Source organism: Papio anubis, chromosome 2 (genome assembly GCF_008728515.1).
Source record: "Papio anubis isolate 15944 chromosome 2, Panubis1.0, whole genome shotgun sequence".
NCBI classification, from domain to species: domain Eukaryota; kingdom Metazoa; phylum Chordata; class Mammalia; order Primates; family Cercopithecidae; genus Papio; species Papio anubis.
In genome coordinates this window covers 1,302,282-1,322,802 of record NC_044977.1, presented here as the reverse complement: position 1 = coordinate 1,322,802, position 20,521 = coordinate 1,302,282, and the positions used below count along the sequence as shown (strand labels likewise).

At 38.3% G+C, this 20,521-nt stretch overlaps 1 protein-coding gene across 8 annotated transcripts in view; it reads right to left on the bottom strand.

The window, feature by feature from the left end:
- ROBO2 (roundabout guidance receptor 2) overlaps window positions 1-20,521 on the bottom strand; it is a 1,748,812-nt gene that overhangs the window by 590,841 nt on the left and 1,137,450 nt on the right. For 2 of the 8 annotated variants that reach the window (XM_017954075.3, XM_017954077.3), the window contains exon 1: window positions 8,180-8,958. The exons of 4 other annotated variants lie outside the window; for them this stretch is intronic. In XM_017954075.3, coding sequence (XP_017809564.2) covers window positions 8,180-8,240 — 61 coding nt within the window. In that variant the 5' untranslated portion in view covers window positions 8,241-8,958. Of the gene's footprint in view, window positions 1-8,179; window positions 8,961-20,521 lie in introns of those variants that run through there. 2 more of the 8 variants (XM_017954058.3, XM_017954062.3) reach the window with 2 other exon arrangements.

Below are 20,521 nucleotides of genomic sequence, written 5' to 3'. Positions count from 1 at the left end.
ATGAATGAGAGTGGATGTGGATCATAAGACTAGTGAATTTTGGCTGTCGTGCATATCCATAGCCATATCATAGAACCCACAACAAAACACAGATATGCTACATGCATATTAGACAATAGATTGTTATTGTTTTTAAAGATGGATGTTTATGGTTTTGGATAATTCTTTACAAGGCTAAATTCATGTGAATGTGTGTGTGGAGATGGGGCCTATGTCACCCAGGCTGAAGTGCCGTGCTGTGATCATGGCTCACTGCGGCCTCAACCTCCTGGGCTCAAGGAATCCTTTCATCTCAGCCTCCCAAGTATCTGAGGCCACAGGTGGACACCACCATGCCCAGCTAATTTTTTTCTTTTTTGTAGAGACAGGTTTCATTATGTTGCCCAGGCTGGCTCAAACACCTAGGCTCAAGCGATCCTTCAGCCTCAGCCTCCCAAAGTGCTGGGATTACAGGTGTGAGCCACCGTGCCGAGCCCAGGCTAAAATTTCTTCTTTAAAGGTTCTCAAATATAACAATAGATGTTAGAACATTAAACAGAAGTACTTGGAGTAATAGAACCTAAGGTTGATGGAGACCTTGGAGATTATACAGTCAAATGAAATCATTTTTGGTAAGGTTCTAAGGATATACAATTAACAATCTACTAGGGAAGCTAACAGTGCAGTCCAGAGCTTCTGGTCACCAAAGGTATGTCACTTCCGCAATAGTAATGATACTGTTTTATTCAGCCTATCCTTTCTGATATACATAACTACTTATTGCGCACAAGTAATTAATGGATAATTATAAAAAGTTATTAGATTCAATGTCTTATATTAAATGAAGAAAAGCTAAGTGGGCTATCTAGAAAAAGAATTAGTGAGCGGATACCAAACGTTAATTTTTACTTAGGTCTTCTGTTCTAGAAGTGTTTAGTTTGTCTTACACAAGATTTATCTCCATGGTACATTATATCAAAGCACCAGGTAAAAATTATCCAGGATGAAATGTAAATCAGTCAACATGAACCAAAATGCAGGCTTCTACAAGCATGGTCTACTTGCCAACAAATTGCCATTTGTATGATTCCTCTCTTGTTGACTCTCTTCATTCATAGCACCATTCACTTGGGAATCATGTTTGTTTTGTAATAGCTTATGATATAATGGGAAGACTCATGTCACAGCACATTTGTCACAGGTGTGTAGGTGAGTCCACCGATAAGTCCCCTTAAGTGTCAACAAAAAGTCTTAATCAGTCACCGGAAGACTCACGGCTGAAAAATCTTATTAAAATTGTCCTAACATGCACCCCAATTGTAGTCCATAATTAGTCTGATAGCGAAGTTCTCTTCTAGTTATTTTTCTTGTTCATACTAGGCAGGGAATAATAATCTAATAAAAATACTCCTAATAATAACAATAAGTTACGTTTAAGTGGCACTTATAAAGTACCAGTCACTGTTCACGGCATCATATATATCTTTATACACATCTTTATTTTGTGTATATATATTTATTTGTATATCTTGCTATACGTATTTTTTGAGACAGAGTTTTGCTCGTTGCCCAGGCTGGAGTGTAATGGCGCAATTTTGGCTCACTGCAACCTCCGCCTCCTGAATTCAAATGATTCTCCTGTCTCAGCCTCCCGAGTAGCTGGGATTACAGGCGCCCACCACCATGCCTGGCCAATTTTTGTATTTTTTACAAAATTTGTAAAGAGAGGGGTTTCCTCATGTTGGCCAGGCTGGTCTTGAACTCCTGACCTCAGGTGATCCACCCACCTTGGCCTCCCAAAGTGTTGAGATTACAGGCATGAGCCACCGCACCCAGCCTATATATCGTTATATTTTAAAAAATATTTTATTTCTCATTATAACTGTATGAAATATACATTATTACCATGCCTATTTTACAGAGAAGGGCACTGAGGCATAAAAAGGTTAAATTACTTGTTCATATTCATTCAGTAGTGTTTGCTCAGTAGTCTTTCAACAACCATCTTATCCTTCTTCCCTACAGGCAAACTATGTTGCAATCAATCTAAACTTCTTGCCTTTTCCTTAGCACCCCTTTGTCATCTTCATGCCATTTTTCTGGTTACTTCTTTTCCTGGAATTCAATTTCCAATCCTTTTGCCCACCGAAATCCCACTGTTCCTCTAAGGCCCAGGTTAAGAGACCCTTTTGGTGTTGACCCTTCCCAGATTGTACCAGCTGGAAATCACCTATTCCTTATCCGAGTTCCCAAGACTATACTGTGTACACCTTCAAACTTCTTATCAAACGCTACTTTTTGTTCTAGTCACTTGAACATTTAGTACCTTCCCGACTAAGTCATGATTTCCTTGAATGTGGGAACATTGTAACAGGTCAGTATGTTCTTCACAGAGCCAAGCAAGTTACGTTGTCAATATGCATGTGTTGAATCAAATGAATAACCTAAACATATTCAAGCTAATTTTCTCCTGGACTCTTCAGAAAATAGCTGGTCATTTTCAGTAACAAGAGCCTGGAATTCCTGTTAAGGAGTTCCAGGGCTGAGAATCCAGAAACAGTCTCTCCTAGGCAGAAGCATGGTACAGAGATGCAGCAGCCCTGGAGTCTAGTTTCTGCTCTGCCACTAAGCAGCAGTGGGATCTGTGACCAGACACATAAAATCTCTAAGCTTCAGTTCTGCATGTGCCCAACCAATAAGACAATTGTGCTGTATAGCTGCAAATATTTATAATAGCTCCAAGATGCTATCATTCTATGATTTATATTTAGTACTGCTGAGATCTCTGCTAAAAGTGACAAGTTCAACTGAAGTACTATCTTTGTAAAATTTTACGTGGCAACTGAGGAAGACTTAGAAGACAACAATCACTGAAGGGATTAGAAATCAGGACTACTGGGGATTTGAGACAGAGTATTATAATATAAAATGGTTTCACTTCAAAACATCATATCCAACTCATAAGGCCCTTCAACTCTTTCTTTCCATGATCAGTGAAAAGAAAATATGTACCTCATACATTGCTAATGGGAATATAAAGTAGCACAGTTGCTTTGGAAGGTAGTCTTGCTCACCTCAAAAGGTGAAACACAGACTAAACATACGACCCAGCATTTCCACCCCAGATTAAATGAAGACATACGTTTCCATGCAAGTTAGTACATGGATGTTAAAAGCAGCAATATCTATAATAGCCAAACACAGAAACAGCTTAAATGTTCATCAACTAGTAAACCAAAGGATAAATGATATGGAATATTATTTGGCAATAAAAAGGAAAGAGGTACTGATACATGCTATGACATGGATGACCCTCGAAAACATTATGCTAAAGGAAAGAAGCTAGTCACAAAATAACATCATATATGGTATGATTGCATTTATATAAAATGTACAGAAAAGACAAATCCATAGAGATAGAAGTAAAGGGGTGGTTTCTTGTGGTTGGTAGAGAGATGGTGGAACAAGGTATATAGTTTCTTTCTTGGGTAATTAAAAACATTTTAAAGTTAGATTGTAGTGACGGTTGTACAATTCTGAGAACAAGTTGAATACAAGTTGTAACAAGTGAAGAATGTTTCCTCATTGGGGGTCACGAAAAAGTCTATGACTGGTGGAAGCCATTTACTGCGATGGGAATGGCTAGAAAGAGAAGATTCTGTCTTAGCCTTGAGTTTTGTGTATTCTCATTGGACATGAAGCAAAGCCGTCAAGTAGTCAGGTGAGTATGTCAAGCACTGATGCAAGCACTGGAGATACAACAGAATATGAAACGGCCAAGTTATGTGCTTATGGATCTTATATCCCTCCATGCAATGATTAGGGCAATTTTAGATTATCAAACCAAACATGTATTTAAAACTCATGTGATAGATGAAAGATCCTAAGGACTAGCTGCAAATGGCGGAGAAAACATTAAGGATGGAGGCCTCCATTACTCCCACACTGTTTTGAGTCAGGTATTTTGGGTAAGCATGCTACCCTAGTTGCTATATTATGCTTCTATCATTGTATAACACACTGCTAAAACATTAATAGAGTTGATGAGTATTTATTTTTAAAAAAGAGTTTATAATCATTCCTTCATTCTTTATATAGTATTTTTTCAAAAGAAGAAGAAAGCAGTATCCACACCGACGTATTGATTTAGGTTGACAGATCTATACCTGGAGACACTGTAAGAAACACAGCAACACTTTTCTTTAGAAATAAATTTGTAAAATGGCACTTTATAAATCACTGTTTGCTTAAACTCAGATCTGAAAACTTTTACTTATCTAAACTAGAAAATGATAGGATCTATGCAATGCATTTTGCATAAAGTTATATATAGTATTGTGGGGGAAAAGTGAGAAAGTCAAAACCCCAATTGGATATACCTAAAGGTAAAATATTATTCTCATTTTTCCTTTAAATGCAGATTTTCTAAATTATCACTCAAGAAACACCCTCACGTATCTTCTTCACTCTTCAAATGTTTCTCTAATTCCTTTCATTAGATCCAAAAAAAGAAAAAAAGAGGAAGAGAATAAGAAGATAAGGAAAGAAACGATGAATGAGAAGAAGAAAGAGAAGGAGAGGAGAAGGAGGGAAAAAAGGAGGAAACGGAGAAATAGTAAATAAGATGATAATCTTTTTTTCTGATACTCTTCGAAAACAAATTGCACATGGGAAGTAAATGTACCTCCTGGAGACCGCCGGAACTATTTCAGCAGATATTACTAGGCACACACACATATCCCACCTACGTCAGCTCCCTTCGTTGCTTACATGCCTATATTTTGATTGTCAAACATGCTATTTTATACAAGCTGCTCAGTGGTGAGATGGCCAGAACTGCTCTTTTTATATAATCATTACTTTTTTTTTAACGATATTCTTGCTTAATGTTCTAAGAAATCCTTTTGGTTTGTGGCCCACATGTTGCAAAGCATCAAAGGTTCTTCAAACAAAGCCAATCCAAGGGGCATCACGGCATAGCTTCGAGAACACATTCCAGGTGACTTGCACACAATTGACGTTCTGAAATAGACTACATATGGCTATGATAATAAGCCCATTACTGAAAAAAAGCACTTTAGCAACATGTATAAACCTCTATGAGATTATACATCTGCATTATGCACATACATTATCTTTATTATATTTATCTCCCCTAATATCATGTAGGTCACTTTCACTTAAGAATAAAGGGTAAAGATGAAAGAAACATTCTCATTTTAAAACACCTTTCCACAAGTATTGTAAAATTATCAGATTGATACAATATATGGGATATAGATGTAAGTTAGAAGTCTTGCCATAGTTCATATTAATTCCCCATGAATGACTGCAAAACCCTATTCTTATTCAAAAATAAAGAAAAGCTGGAAAATAAAGGCTAACCTTAACATACATTCTCCTGTATGATCATACAGAAAAGTCTAGATGTGATTAATCTGCATCAATAAGAAAACCATTATTTACATCCCAAATAGAAAAGTTTATCTACAGTTCTCAACCAACTTAATATTTCTTCTCTATGGATTGCTACAGGGACACGATACTGTGAAAAATTATAAACGATATTAGCACATAGCTTCTATGAGGTGGCAAAACTCTAACATTTTTCATATACTATAAAAATGCACATACAAATAACCCACCAAGCAAATATCAATGCAAATCTATGTATCATTTGTCACTGAATAAAATTAATATCTGTGTCTAGCACAAGGAGGGTCAGTATATCTTTGAAATGGTACAAGCTTCTCTACATTTGAAATTCATGTGGAGTATAAGCACACACCTCTAAGAAGAATAAGTAAATGGAAATCATAGAATCCTGGAAGAGTGACAAAGCTGAGAGATCCTACAGACCAACCTCTTCACTATATACATGAACACTGAGTCTCAAAGTGTTGAAACAGCCTAGAGGGCAGTGTTGTCCACATCCCAAATTTTCAACCATCCCCATGGAGAAACTGTCATTCTGAAGTATCCAAAGGCAATCCAATGTCAAACGTATGATTTACATACTAATTTAGTAAGAGTGTCCAGGGTTTCCTTTGCTATTGACACAGCAGATGCTAAATACAAAACTAGTTTCACACACAAAAAATTTAACATTGCCTTTTCAGTCTCAATTCCTCAATTTTGGCATTTTTCACTACATTACTATGAATTCTGCTGCATAACTGTGGCCCAGACAGAAACTGCCCCCTTATCCTATAATGTTAAATCAGAACAAAGGTTCTAGGTTGTCTTTGGGGGCAGGAGAAGGGTGGTGTGGGAGAGAAGGAAGGAGAGAAGGAAGGAAAGAAGGGAGAGAGGAATAAAAGAGAGAGAAAGAAGGGAGGGAGAAATGAAAGGAGGGAGGGAGGGAAAGCAGACAGAAATGATGACTTGCTACTGCTGTTCCAGCAAGCTGGTTAATTGCATTTGTTTCATATATCTCCAAACACCCTGGTATATTAATTACATTCTGTAACACCAAGCTCTTTTGATTTCCTCTGTCACTTCCACTGAGCAATTTAATTGTATTCCTCCTAGCAACACACTGATTTAAAAATACATATATAAAAAACCCTTGATGATAATTCTGTAGTCTAACGTATAGTTTACACATGCATTTCTGTTATGGAGATATGTAAATTCATGATTTATGAGGACATATTCTTTAAAAAGTTATACCACAGTCTTCTTATCATGAAAATCAAACAGACCTGGGACAAACAGGTAACCCTATTTTGTTATGGTAATGTACATGTATCTTAATGTACTGAAAATACATGAAAAATGATTACAGATGTTGCCATGGTATAATTCACAATAATTAAACCCTGAACGTCTACGGCTTAGACTGGGAAAAGAGAGAAGCAGTGCACACACATGCATCCCTCCCCTACTATCGCTGGGGGGCAAAGGTACTCATGTAGTCCATGATTGAAAACAGCCACTTGACAGTAGGTAAACTCATCTGCATTGCCTCATGTTTATAGAAAGCCTTCCTTTTTGAGTCCAATACATTGGGGTCTATGCAGCAGTTAGCTGCCAGGAACAAAGTTAGCTACCACAGAGGGGCAAAAATAGGCAGTGTCCCAAATAATGAATTCATCCACAATGCAAATGCTGGAGGAAAGTTTATGTGGCATCAAGCTATTGTGATGGCTCGAACAGTTGGACTAATACACTTTAGGTTCTTTACAAGTACAGTAAGTAATTAAAAACCTAAAGTACTGCAATCCAGTTAGGAAAAAAAAAATATCTAGTATTCCTCTATACCAATTCTTTCCATCGATATAAAAATTAAAGCCTCTAGAAGGTTAATAGCAAATATTCTTTGAACTTTTTCTTTTGAATACAAACCAAAAAGTATGTTAACGATTATTTCCACTCTTCATTCAAAAGAGCCACAAAAAAGGATTTTGCAATAGTCGCACAAGAAATTGACATCCTGTGAAAATATCCCAGTAAACCAAATCGGAACAAAAGACAAGGGAATCAGAGGCAGAATGCTGTGGGCTTGACAGGCTGACTCAACCTAGAGGGAGACACCTACAGCACCTGTTTAAGGCCCCCGTTGTGTTTGCCACTGCGGACTGAGCTAAGTGTCCCACTCCTGTGGCCAGCCCATAGCTGATGCTTCCTCGTTCGTGGAGCCTCGCCCAGTCTTACTTTTGACAGTTTTCTCCCTAGGATCTAAATTCTTCCTTCTGATTTAACGCCAGGAGAGCGTTCACTGGAACACAGGTGATACACACTGATCTCAGTCTCCAATTCCTAACCCATTGAACCTTCCTTAGAGTGTCTGTGACTGTATTTCTTCACTTGAATGTCTAAGCCAAAGTTCAGACACAAGAGCAAACATCAGACAGAGAGCAGGCACAATAGTATTAGGCTCTTTCAGGAGATGGACTGTAATATTTCTTTTTCTAAGAAAACTGGGAAAGCATCATTTATTACCCAACTCCTTAATTAATTAAGTAAATTACAACAAGAACAACAATAGGTGACTACCAACATGTTCCACTTGCAGCAGTTTAGAAACAAAAGACTTAAAGAAAACCTCTGCCCCCAAGGAGCCCGTGCCTGGCCAAAAAGGACAAACAGACATACTGTCATTTCATCTATAACCCACATCAAATTCTAAAAGGAATGGTTTTGGGGGATTGGGGGGTGGGGGGGCGCAAAAAAAAAGATAAAAGCATTTTTAACTTACCATCAACCCGAACATACAAAAATCCACAGATCATTAGTTGTGTAAACATCAGCAGACTCATTTTGACATATTAAAAAGGATCCAGATTGTTTAAGAAACCAATCCCAGAGAGCAAAAGTACAAAAATAAGTATCAAAAAAAGAGGTAGGTCCAAAGTTTAGACTTTCCTAGATACTAATTAAAGTCAAGAAGAGCAAATCGCAAGATCAGAAGGAGCCGGTGGAAAGGTCTTGAACGGGGCACGTTTAGATCCATCCAAATTAACAGAGGGCACTTCGAAGGCTGCTGTATTTCCAACACTCTGGCTTCCTAAATTCCCGCAAATGCAGCCCAGCCAGAGGGATGATTCAAGTGTGTCTAACCCTCTCTCCTTAGGCTCCACTGCAATCCAAAGCCAAGTTCTTTCTTCAGAAGTCAAGATGATGAAGGGGGAGGAAAAGACCTAATTCCTAGAAAGTGTTCCACAAACTTGCCAGCACGCTGCCGAAAAACCATGGGCCTGCCTACTGGTTTTCTGTCCCCCGGATTCCTTCTCCGTAGCAATCCACGTCCGGAGTTATTTTTTAATATGTATATATTTTTACTTAACTTCCATAATGAGGATGTGTCAAAGCAACACTTTGCAGGCGGGCAGACTTGGCGGGCCTCTCTCTCCTTTGCAGCCTGGTGGCCTCCCTCCACCTCTCTCGTTTCCAAAAGAGAGGCAAAGGGAAATCAGGACGATTCGGGTGGAGAATCCGAACTCCTACGTGGTGGGGCTGCGGGAGGAGGCGGGGAGGGAGCGAGCGAGGGAAGCAGCGAGCGAGGGAGGGAGGGGCCGGGCGGGGGCGGAGGCGGAGGCTGAGGCTGCAGCCACCCCGCGGGGCCGCCGCTGAGCGAGGTGCACCCGGCGGCTGCGGGCGCGGGCAGAGCCGGGCGTGTGAGCCCAGCCCGGGAGCGGCGGAGACAGGCAGCGCTCAGCCCAGCGCCAGGGCGGTCCAGCCGCTCGCCCGGTGCAGCCGCCGGTCCCCGCGATCCGGCCCCCACCGCTGCTCGGGCAGCCCGGCCCGGAGCGTCCGCCTCCTCCAGCAGCTGCCGCGGGTGGAAGCACTCGGAGGAGGGAAGGCGAGGAGGCGGGAGGGGCGGGGAGGAACGAACGCGGCTCGGAGTCGGCCCCGGGGAGGGGCGGGGGCGGCGGGGCGCGCGGAGCCTCCACCTCCAGACTCCGCCGCCCGCAGACTCCGCCGCCCGCCCGCCCGCGCGGGGGCGCCTGCCCGCTGGGGAGCCGGAGGGTCCCGGAGAGCGGAGAGTCCCGGCGGACCGAGACGGACCAATGCGGGGGCCCGGCCGGCTGCGCAGCGCCGAGGCCCGCGGTCCACTCCGTCCCCTTCCCCGCGCCCCGCGTGCCCCTCCTTCCCGCCTCGGGAGGGCAGAGGTGGCTCCAGCGCCTGCTCCTCGCCGCCTCCCGTTTAATGGGCAGGTAATTTTCTCGGTGAGCGATTTCGCGGAAGCCCGGCCTAATTATTCATCGCTCCGTCTCGGGAGCTGCGGCGCGGTCTTGAAGGAGATCACCCTCCGGGACCCGGGGCGCAGCCTCATTACCCGTCAAAATCACACACACGCTTCACCTTTGAGCCACATGAGAAGCCGAGGAGGAGGAAGGCGAGGGAAGGAAACGCAATATAAGACCTTTTGGACTGGAAAGGTTGTGGATAGATGCTTCCTATACGGTTAAAAAGCACAAGGGGGGCAAAAGGAGGGGGGCAGAAATCTGTAACCTCCGGCGGCTCATTTTAGCCAAGATCTATGGCCCCCTGCGGCATCCCCAAGGGGCGGAGGGGGAGGAAGGGGTGGCACCCCCCTTGTGTTACTCAGGTGCCTTGTGGCCCCTCGAAGATGAGTTTGATGCGCGATGGCGCAGCGCGAGGGAGTTAGTTCCGCAGAAGGTGCAAAGCATGGGGAGCGGGGATCCCAGAGCCTGGGGCGGGGGTCCTGAAGTCTCTCCCCTCCAGAGACCGCACCTCCAGAAGGACATTCGGAAAACGTAGGCTCTGGGTGTGGAAGCTGAAAACCCAGCTGAGCTCATGGAAGCTCCAAAAGAAGCCGAATTTCAGCCCCAAGACGACGAAACCCTGAACGTTAAGGCCGAGGCTACCAAGTGCTGCCATTCAGGACCGGGGATGATTAAGGAAGGTCGCGTGAGATCAGAGGGATGCCAGTGCCGGCGGTGCCCCGGTGTGGCCGGGCCCACGTGTGATCACAGGCTCGCTGGTAGCTGTTTGATGCCTGTTCAGATGATTAGAAGGCGGCTTAGAGGAACGCACGCGGGTCCCTGAGCCGAGCTAAAGGCTGATGGTGAGTCTCTAGCTCCCCCTACTGGAAGATGTCAGGAAAGATTCTCTCCGTAAGGGGCCCCTTGAGGAAGAGCCTTTGTTTGGTGGATGCATTTTGGTGCTGCTACTTAATTTAGGCCTCCCTTGCATATTATGGGCGCTGTGTGTAGTTTTAAAAAAAGGTCAGCGACATTCAAGCAATTAGAAGAGACATTAGGACACCTCAGCACGCTTGAAAATTACGGTAATGAAAGAGTCTTGCCAAAGAATGAAACAACCACTCTTCTTGCTAAAGCATTAAGAGTAATTTCAGCACACTTTTAATCTACAGTATTTACTTGTGAAGAAAAAAAGTGCATTCGGTTGTTAAAGTTGAATCACTCGAATTCTCACGGTAATAATTCTGAATGTGCTATTGTTTTAGCACCCCATGAAAAAAGACTTAACCATTAAGGAGAAACTTGTTCACTCCCCACCACCCCAAAGGTCCAATACGTCTAAATCGGATAATACTGTGGTTTAGAAAAATCCAAAAGTGCACTGTTAACATCTCTTTTATCTCTGGAACAGGAAAGTAATTAAAATTCTTGAAAACTTTCATTTTAAACACTTGGGCTTGGTTTACCCAGTTCAAGATTACAATGTCTAGCTCATGTCTCCAAATAATATACACCACCAGCTTATCTCGGGCAAATTTCCTTATGCGGGTGAAATTTTTAAGATATTCTGAAAATAGAGTCTTCCTAATAATGCAGGAATTGACACATCATCTAGACTTATAAGACCTTTAATTTTAAGATGGTTCGCAGAAAGGAATACATTGGAGGATTTCAACTAGAAGTGTTTTCTCATGACTATTTATTTATCAGGCAAAATATAGATTCTATTTTATACTTGATAGACTCACCATCTGTAAATGCCTTTCCTTAAGTAACCTATAAAATCACTCAGAGGCAGAAAGAGTGTGTGTGGGAAACAGAAGGGATAGATTGGGGGAAATCAACCTACCACAGTTGCCATTGTCCTCTAGGGCAGAAAATGTTGCCTTACTCACAAAAAGTTATCCTTGCGCAGGGTATGACAAACTACATCATACAGAGAAGAGCTTTGTATGAGGGAAATCCGTTTGGTTATATTGGCATTTTTTACTGAGCATCAACATTTTGCATTCATAACTACCTACTAAAAGTGACAAAGCAAACCAATGATTTTAGACTGGTGCCATTTTTTAAATGTTTTTTGTTGTTGTTGTTGCTTGCCATACACTAGCTACCTTATGGAATAATGTCTTTACCAAAACATTGTGGAATCCATGTTTTCTGCTCTTCTTGTAGTCAAGTTTGTAACTGATTTTTTAAAAGAAAGCTTTGTCAGTGTCTCATTTGATATGAAATGTGACTAAAAAAACATTATTTTATAAGAATTTCATCCCAAATGATAGTTTAGGATTATGACCAACCGTCTCACACTAAATTAGCAACAGTGACGAGTCACCATCAGAAATTTGTTATGGACAACATTAATTGGGAAAGAACAAAGGCACTACCTTCTGAGATATATAAGATCTATACTAGAAAAATGTGCATATTTCAATTATACTTAAGACACTTTTAGTGAGCACTGCCTATATAAAAAAATGGATTTCTCACTCCAAATGTTTAATTAAAGGAAAGTCTTTAAAATCTGAAGCTTCTAGTAGAAGTTGGAAATTAAATTTTAGCAGTGCTTTAGCTAAAAATAAATAAATAAATAAATAAAATAAAGTTTTCCTTAAGCCAAAAAGAAACAACAGTGGCTTAGAACAATGAAGCTCCATGACCACCAAACCCAAGAGTTTAAGATACAGAAAAATCAAATGGGGGATCTGCCTTCAATGTCTTTCTAAATATAAATTGTTTTTTCTTTTCCAAACAACAGCTGAATAGATAAATATACATGGAAATCTAGGCTTCTTTTATGTAAAACCTGGAATGGTATTATATATTCAAAATGTGCCTATATATTTTAATACATCTAAAGATTGTAAGAGACTGTCATTATCCCTAATTTGGGTAAGGTTATCCAATGGCCTTCTTTGTGATTGAACTTCTGAGTTGGTACTCCAGGAGAAATATAAAATAACCATATGAAGGAAATCTGCACAGTGTAACATATTAAATATTTCTTTTTCATACCAGATTCCCCAAGGATGTGCTAAAAACTGCAAAACCCTAATCCACTTTTTTACTCTTTTCAACACGTTCTTGTTATAACTGTAAGGCAGCATATACAGAAAAATCAAAGGTTTGATCCATGATAGTAATTTTAGCATATATTGCCATGTGGTGAGCACCGACCACATGTCAGGGAATTCTAGTTTTTTTAAAATTCATCATATTGTTAAATTCCTACAAGAGGCTTGTCTGGTAGACATTATTCCCATTGTACAGATGAGAAAAATGAAGATTAGATAATCAACCCAAGTTAATAAAAGGCACAATCTTCCTTTGAATTCAGACCTGAACCAAAAATCTACGTTCTCAAGAACTTCTTAAGTTGATTTAAGACATCCACCACATTGCATAAATAGTGTAACACTGTAATACATTACTCTGATCAATTTCAGAAAACCCCAGTGTACCAAAATATACAGAAATATGTGATCAATTTTTCTTCAAAATTTAAGAACCTCTTTAAAGCCATTGCTCAGCTTGAATTTTTCTATATAAGATTATCTTATTACACTATACAGAAACATCACATTAAATGACACGTATGGGTTATTATCTACAAAAGGACACAGGACAACTAAAGTAAGTGAAGCATTAAAAATCCTGATCATAGAGAGACAGCTCATTTGTCCCTACATGATTTTTTCTTTATTACACTTGACCTTGTTCCAGAAAGGATTTGAGGGAGCCAAGATAAAATGAATATTGTTCTTCTGAAATATGTTCTAAGTATCTGATTTGATTCGATTTATTTGAAGTGGTCAACAATCTTTGTCTCTATATAAGTCTGTCTCTGGAGCTATTTATGAATAGCATTTTTGGTCTATTACATGGAGTTATTAATCTGGAATTTAAGTTGACCAAAATATAGTAATAGTTCATTTAAAAGAGTTTTCTCTGCAGAATAAAATCACGTAATTTCAAGAAAGAAAATCTTTCTTCCTTTAGAGTCCAAAATCTATTTGGAAAATCATTATTTATCTTGATTGAAGAGTTCGGTGATACTTCCAAATTAACATAACTATTGAATAAACAAAATATTACATTAAGTGGTATGTAACATTGAGAACCAAGTAAGTATGTATACCTTAAAATTTTGAATTTTAAAAGTCACTTAGAGGTTTCTTAGAGGTCACGGATGAGATTTTATTTACCTTCAGAGTGTCAGTTCAAGATGGTCCATTACCCCCTCAGCCCCATCTTAGTAAATTGCAAAACCTAAAGTTAAAAAGTAGATCTTTGGTAGTAAAGATGATAACCTCTCATCTGTACTAGGCTAATGGTTTTACAAAATGAGCAGAATTGTCAGCCTCACAAAACCACTTATTATTTGAAAGTGCAACTTCAGTCATTAACCATAACAGGCTAGAGTTAATGTGTGTGCAAGGATATTTTTTCCTGCCCATTATTTTATCATTTCTTTTTACTCATATTATTATTTTAGTATATAGCTTAACTTCAATGACATAAAATAATACACTTTCTGCTAATTTTACGCCACACTTTCATGAACCCAAGAAAATCCCTTTGATTCTTTGCCAAATGATTCCAAGTCCATCTGCTCCAATCTGGAATTTGTATAATTAAATTTTAGCAACACATAGCTGTAATCCTAATAGGAAAATTTATTTTAAACCCAAAACAGAATTTTTTATTGTTCATAAAAAGAAGAGATTGTAAGGATTTAGGAAAAGGCCAGTGACACTCATGGGTCCTGTAGATACCCGTGGATTTTTACAGTTGTATGCTCACTGAATCTCTTTTAGGCATGTTTCATAATGGATACTTCAAATTAGAAAAAAATTGCTTATTCTCCCTTGCAATAATATCATGGAATTAATCCAAGGGTACATGTAATCTAATTGAACTGTCTATGGTTTTATCATGTATGTAGAAGAACTAATCTGTTTGGGAGCAGATTTTGATTTTCTTCCAATATCCAGTTTATTTTATTTCTGCCTGATAAAACAAATTCTGACTACTTGTGGAATACCTGAAGTTTTGTTTTGTTTTGTTTTGTTTTTTGTTTTTTGTTTTTGTTTTTGTTTTACAAAGAATACTAAGTTCTTAAGTTGTTAGATACAATACCAGCCAGGAATATAAGTAATATAATTTTGCTCAAATTAGAGATGGAAATACACATTGTCATCCATAAGTGATAAAATGAAATAAATGAAAAAAATCTCCATGACCCAAGTTTATAGATAAATTTGCAAATAATGCAATAATATGACACATACTTCATATCATAATATTTCAATTTGAGTGAAACATCACTGTCTCAAGCAGTTTCTACTGTTTTGTCTTTCACTTAGCAAAAAAGATGATAGCAATAAGTGATTTTTTTTTATCTGAACAATTTTGGCTTTTTCATTATATACTAATACAAATTTAAAGGATCCAGAGGACCAGATAGTTAATACTGAAAAATGCTAGTGCAGTTTTTGACAACTAGATACAAATTTTATGGAACCCCCTCAGGCCACTGACTTGCTTTTAGTTTTGCATAATTTTAAAAAAAGTTTCAATGGCTAGTTTCTCATATTTATCAGAGATATAAAATGTAAATACATTTACACTTTATCTAATATAACAGATTTGCCATCCAAATTAATTTTTGGTTTTTAGCAATGTGAAAAATTTTCATCAAATTTTTATCGTAATTTTTCATTTTTCTAAGATTACTCATCTGTAATCTTTTTCTTCAGCCTTTGAGCAAATGTTAGACTTTCAGGTATGGCTAGTATAGACAACGTCAATGAAAATTATGTGGCACGATAAGCATGAGGTTATTTTGTTTCCTTATTGTTGTTGTTGTTGTTGTTTTAGCTTGTCTCTCTAACTGGCTTAAGTCCAGGTGGTAACTTAACCTATTATTTTATTTCTCGCTTCTCTACCAAACACATTAAAAACACATTTCATCACAAAGCTAGAGGTACATTTATAGGCGTTCTGGTAGTCTGGCTACCAGCCCTCATTCTGAGTCATGTTTAAACTATCAAAAAAGAGATGAAAACCTGTTTAATGTTAAAGATTTTCATAGGAGATTTCACAGTATTCTTAAGTAAACCATTCACTTGTCATCAGGAAAATATTAGTCTTCTCTAATTTAACACTGAAGTAGCATTTCCACTCAATTATCTCTGCAAAGGGAAGGGATAATGAATGGCTTCCTAAACAAGGACACGATAGAGAATACTGAGATAGCGCTCTGAAATTGGATGTTGAGTACCTATCTGCATTCTAATTTTGGTACTCGCAGTGCAATCTTTACAGTTACCTTAACTATAAAACAAAGATAACAATAGTGCCTACTCACAAGGTAGTCGGATGTTGCATTTAAAGAACTTGGCCCAGTGTACATGTTAATTGTTTACAATACTTAGGGTCATTGGAGTGTACTAATAATCCTCCATCATGACAGAGACGATGCTGATTGTCATCTAAGAATCCTCTCCCTCCTTTCCTCCACACAGAATTCCCCAGCCTTCCTTGCAGTTGCGTTGGATCACGTGATTGAGTTCTGGCCAATGGAATGCAGACCCTTCTAGATTTGCCCTCTAAGGTCCCGTCGACACCATACCCCTTGGTGCTCTGGCTGTTCCCTCACTTTTTGGATGGCCAAATAGAAAACACTGAGCCATCAGATAAAACACACGAATTTCAGGATGAGTGTGTAAGCAGACTCAGACCATCTCACTCTCTGCTGTATGCTTTGGACTGTGAATTGAGCAGTAGATGCCTTGTAATGTGTCAAATTATCAAAGTTTGGAATTCTTTGTTTTAGGACTTCACCTGTGCTGACAAATATAATCAGCTACTTTGAATGTTGCCTAAAGTTTAAATATTCGTTTAAACTTTATGTTGCAATGTATTTCTTCACAGGACATTAAACTGTGGTTAATATTATTAAAATTAAAGAATAATACCCCAATTTTTAAAACAATTACTATATGACAAGCACTGCAATACACCTTTTAAATTAATTGTCTTATTAAATTCTCATGAAGCATATGAAGGTGGTTTAGCCTCATAATTCACAGTAGTTAATGAAAGCTCAAATTGATGATGTAACTTTGAAAGTGTCATAGTCTGTAGCTGGAACTCATATGCAGTATCAACAAAGCCTACAGAATCACCCAGGATAGGCTCATGTATTCACCAGCAGTGATTTCTCAACATTTTTTTCATTGTCACTTCTCTAAGAAACTGCTATGGTCTGAATGTTTGTGCACTCCCTCCCACTGGCTTCAAAATTCTCGTGTTGTCATCTTAACCCCCAGTGTGATAGTATTAGAAAGTAGGGCCTTGGGGAGGTAATTGGGTGATGAGGGCAGATTCCTCATAATTGGGATTAGTGTCCTTATAAAAGAAACCTTGGAGAAACAGTCTCTTCCACCATGTGAAGACACTGTGAAAACGTACCACTCATGAGCCAGAAATAGAGCCCTCACCAGACACGAAATCTGCTAGTGCCTTGATCTTGAACTTCCCAGCTTCCAGAATGGTGAAAAATAAATCGCTGTTGTTTATAATCTGCCCAGTTCACAGTATCATGTTATAACGGCCTAAATGGAGTAACACAGGAGCATTTTTATACATTTCTGCCTAATATCTCCCCATGGAATTTCAATATAACATATAAACTCCATATTTAATATATATTTATTATGTATAATTATAATGTATTATAATCATTACATTAAATTTAATGTATTATATAAGCATATATAAATTAATATATAATTAGTTTATATTAATGTGATATACATTATAATTTAATGATTTATGTATGTATATATTAATAATTTAATATATAAAATATATTGTTAAATATACAAATGAATATATTTATAATAGATTTAAGTATATTAAATACATTTAATATATAATGTCATTATATATCATTTGTATACAATATATTATGTAATAAACATATGTATATGCTTATGCACTGTATATACAAGTAATTATATAAAGTTTTTTATATGTAAAGAGAAAAGTGTGTTTTTTTGCCCCAAGAACCATCTTCCCATCATCCCCATTGAGAATGAATATTCTACAAATACAGACTATTCTAAGATCTCAGACAAAAAGGGCGATTTCTTGTCATATTGGGAATCAGCCGGGAACGCCTCCACATCATGCTCATTCCAGGACCCAGGCTGCTGAAGCCCTCATTTTCCAAACAAATGAAAAGGCAGAATATGGTTGTGAAATTGGCTGGAACGAATAACACGACTTCTTATGTGTTCACTACCAAACTAAAACACAAGTCCCACCTTCAAGGGTGGCAGAAAGTTGGACATATTCGTTACCAGCTCTACCTACTATCATGCGTATCCAACTCTTGCAGACTGCTTTGCTTTTGGAGGAAATAGTGTAAATTCGTGGTGGCAACACGGGTATTGCAGGCTAAAGCAAAATGACTGACCACTGTGTGCTTCTGTTCTGGGTTGAATAGGGTCCTCCTAATGAATGTCCATCTCGAATCTCTGAATGGGATGTTATTTCAAAATAGGTTTCGCTGATATAATCCAGTGAAGATGAGTTCATACTGGATTAAAATGAGCCCTAATCCAATGATTCATGTCCTTATCAAAAGAGGGAAATTTGGAGAGAGATACGTAAGCAACAGAAAGATTATGGAAGAGTTAGTATATTGCCACCAGCTGGGGAGTATCAGGCCACCAGATGCAACAAGAACAAATTTTTCTCTAGAGCCTTCCTCAAGAGCATGGCCTGGACAACACCTTGACTCTGGAGGTCTAGTCTTTATAACTGTGCGAATAAATGTCCTCTTGTTTTAAGCCACTAAATTTGTATTACTTTGTTATGGCAATCCTAGGAAATGAATATAGCTATTACCTGTTCTGATGAATTCAAAATGGGAAAATAACTTTCTACATACCAAAAGCCAAGTGAATTAATGATAAATGAGTAGAATTCTTGGAAAATGGTAATATGCATTTTAATCCTGTTTAAGTGAAAAGGGTGTTATATATGTACACACACATAAATACATACATGTATATCTAAATACAAAGAAAATTTAAATGTATAAAGTTTACTTAAAAAATCTATTTTAGATCAGAACTTAATGGTGTTTTTAAGATCATCTTTTCCTTATATAGTTCAAGGATAGGAGGCCTATTTAAATCAATAAAGACAACTTATTCATAAATTAGTCTTTAAACAATGTGTATCAATTTAACCAAAACACCTTTAGTAATTTAGATATTGTGTTTTGTTAATAGTTATTGCAATGGCCAGTGGTTACTGATTATAATTTAATTGTATACATTTTAGCACATTTTTAATTCTTTATATAATAAGGATATCAAAATTTAAAAGTAATTCTATACCATGAGCATGTTAGAAGAAATATTAAATAACTATAGTCTCTATGTGAAAATGTTGAATAAAAATATTCAGTCCTGGCTTTATTCATGTTAATTATAAAATGCCTCTTGCAAAATGTAGTAAAAGTTATCACAGAACCAGATTTACACAATTGCCTATGGCAGCCAATAGAAGACTTAAGTCATTTCCTCTGTTAATTTATTTAATGTCATCTTAGGCTTAACTCTCATCTTTTCACAGCTTTCCTGTTTTAAAATATAAGAATTAGCCAGATTTCAATTTCTATGTCACTACCCCATTTCCCTCATCATTTTTCTTCTACATTCAATTAAACAAATAAAAAAGAAAATTCTCTCCAATCTTAAAATCTTCCCAAATTACCTAACATATGATCTATTTTGGGAACTTTTTCATATGTACATTAGACCTGACAGAAGCCAGACAGTCTTCATAATCATTAAGAAGTACTGATACACACACACACACACACACACACACACACCACACAGCCCACATACACAAATAAAGATGTTGGGCCTCTTAAGTTGAAGGAATATAGTCCAATCAGTCTCTTACTTTCAGTCTAAAAAACATCCATAATAAAGACTGAAATGTATCACTAGCAATATTTATACAGAGAAACATATATGAAATTCAGACAAAAATCTCAGACCAAATTCATAAGTAGATATGCTGATCAATTATACTGTGCATACTCAGTGCCCTGTGTTGTACCAAAACCTTAGTTAGTGTGAACAGGGATTGGAAGGAAAGAAAGAAGAATATAGTGGTTTTCTTATAGTCACACACACACAATAAAAAGTACAGAGAAGGTAGACATTAGAAGATTTTTAAAAGGAAGAAAACATTTCACAGATATTCAGCTGTATGTATGGCAACATGGAATCAAAATTGGAGGAAAGTGAAAAGTCCTCTGTGCATAGCACCAGGAAAAAAGGAAACGAGATGGCAGATTTTTTTTTTTTTTTTTTTTTTTTGAGATGGAGTCTTGCTCTGTCACCCAGGCTGGAGTGCAGTGCTGCAATCTTGGCTCACTGCAACCTCTACCTCCCAGGTTCAAGCGACTCTCCTGCCCCATGCTCCCGAGAAGCTGGGATTACAGGCACACGCCACCATGCCCAGCTAGTTTTTTGTATTTTTTCAGTAGAGATAGGGTTTCCCCATGTTGGTCAGGCTGGTCTTGAACTCCTTACCTCAGGTGATCGGCCCACCTCAGTCTCCCAAAGTGCTGGGATTACAGGCATGAGCCACCATGCCCAGTCTAGATGTCAGATAGTTTTGTTAAGTTTTTGGAGGACCTCAAACAGATCAGAGATGGAGTAAAAGACATCCATTATGAATGAAGAAAATTGTGGCTCTGAGAAATGAAGGGACTTCGGCAGAAGAGTACAGAAATAAACAAGAGCATTGGACCTGATTCACTTCAAGGTCCCTTT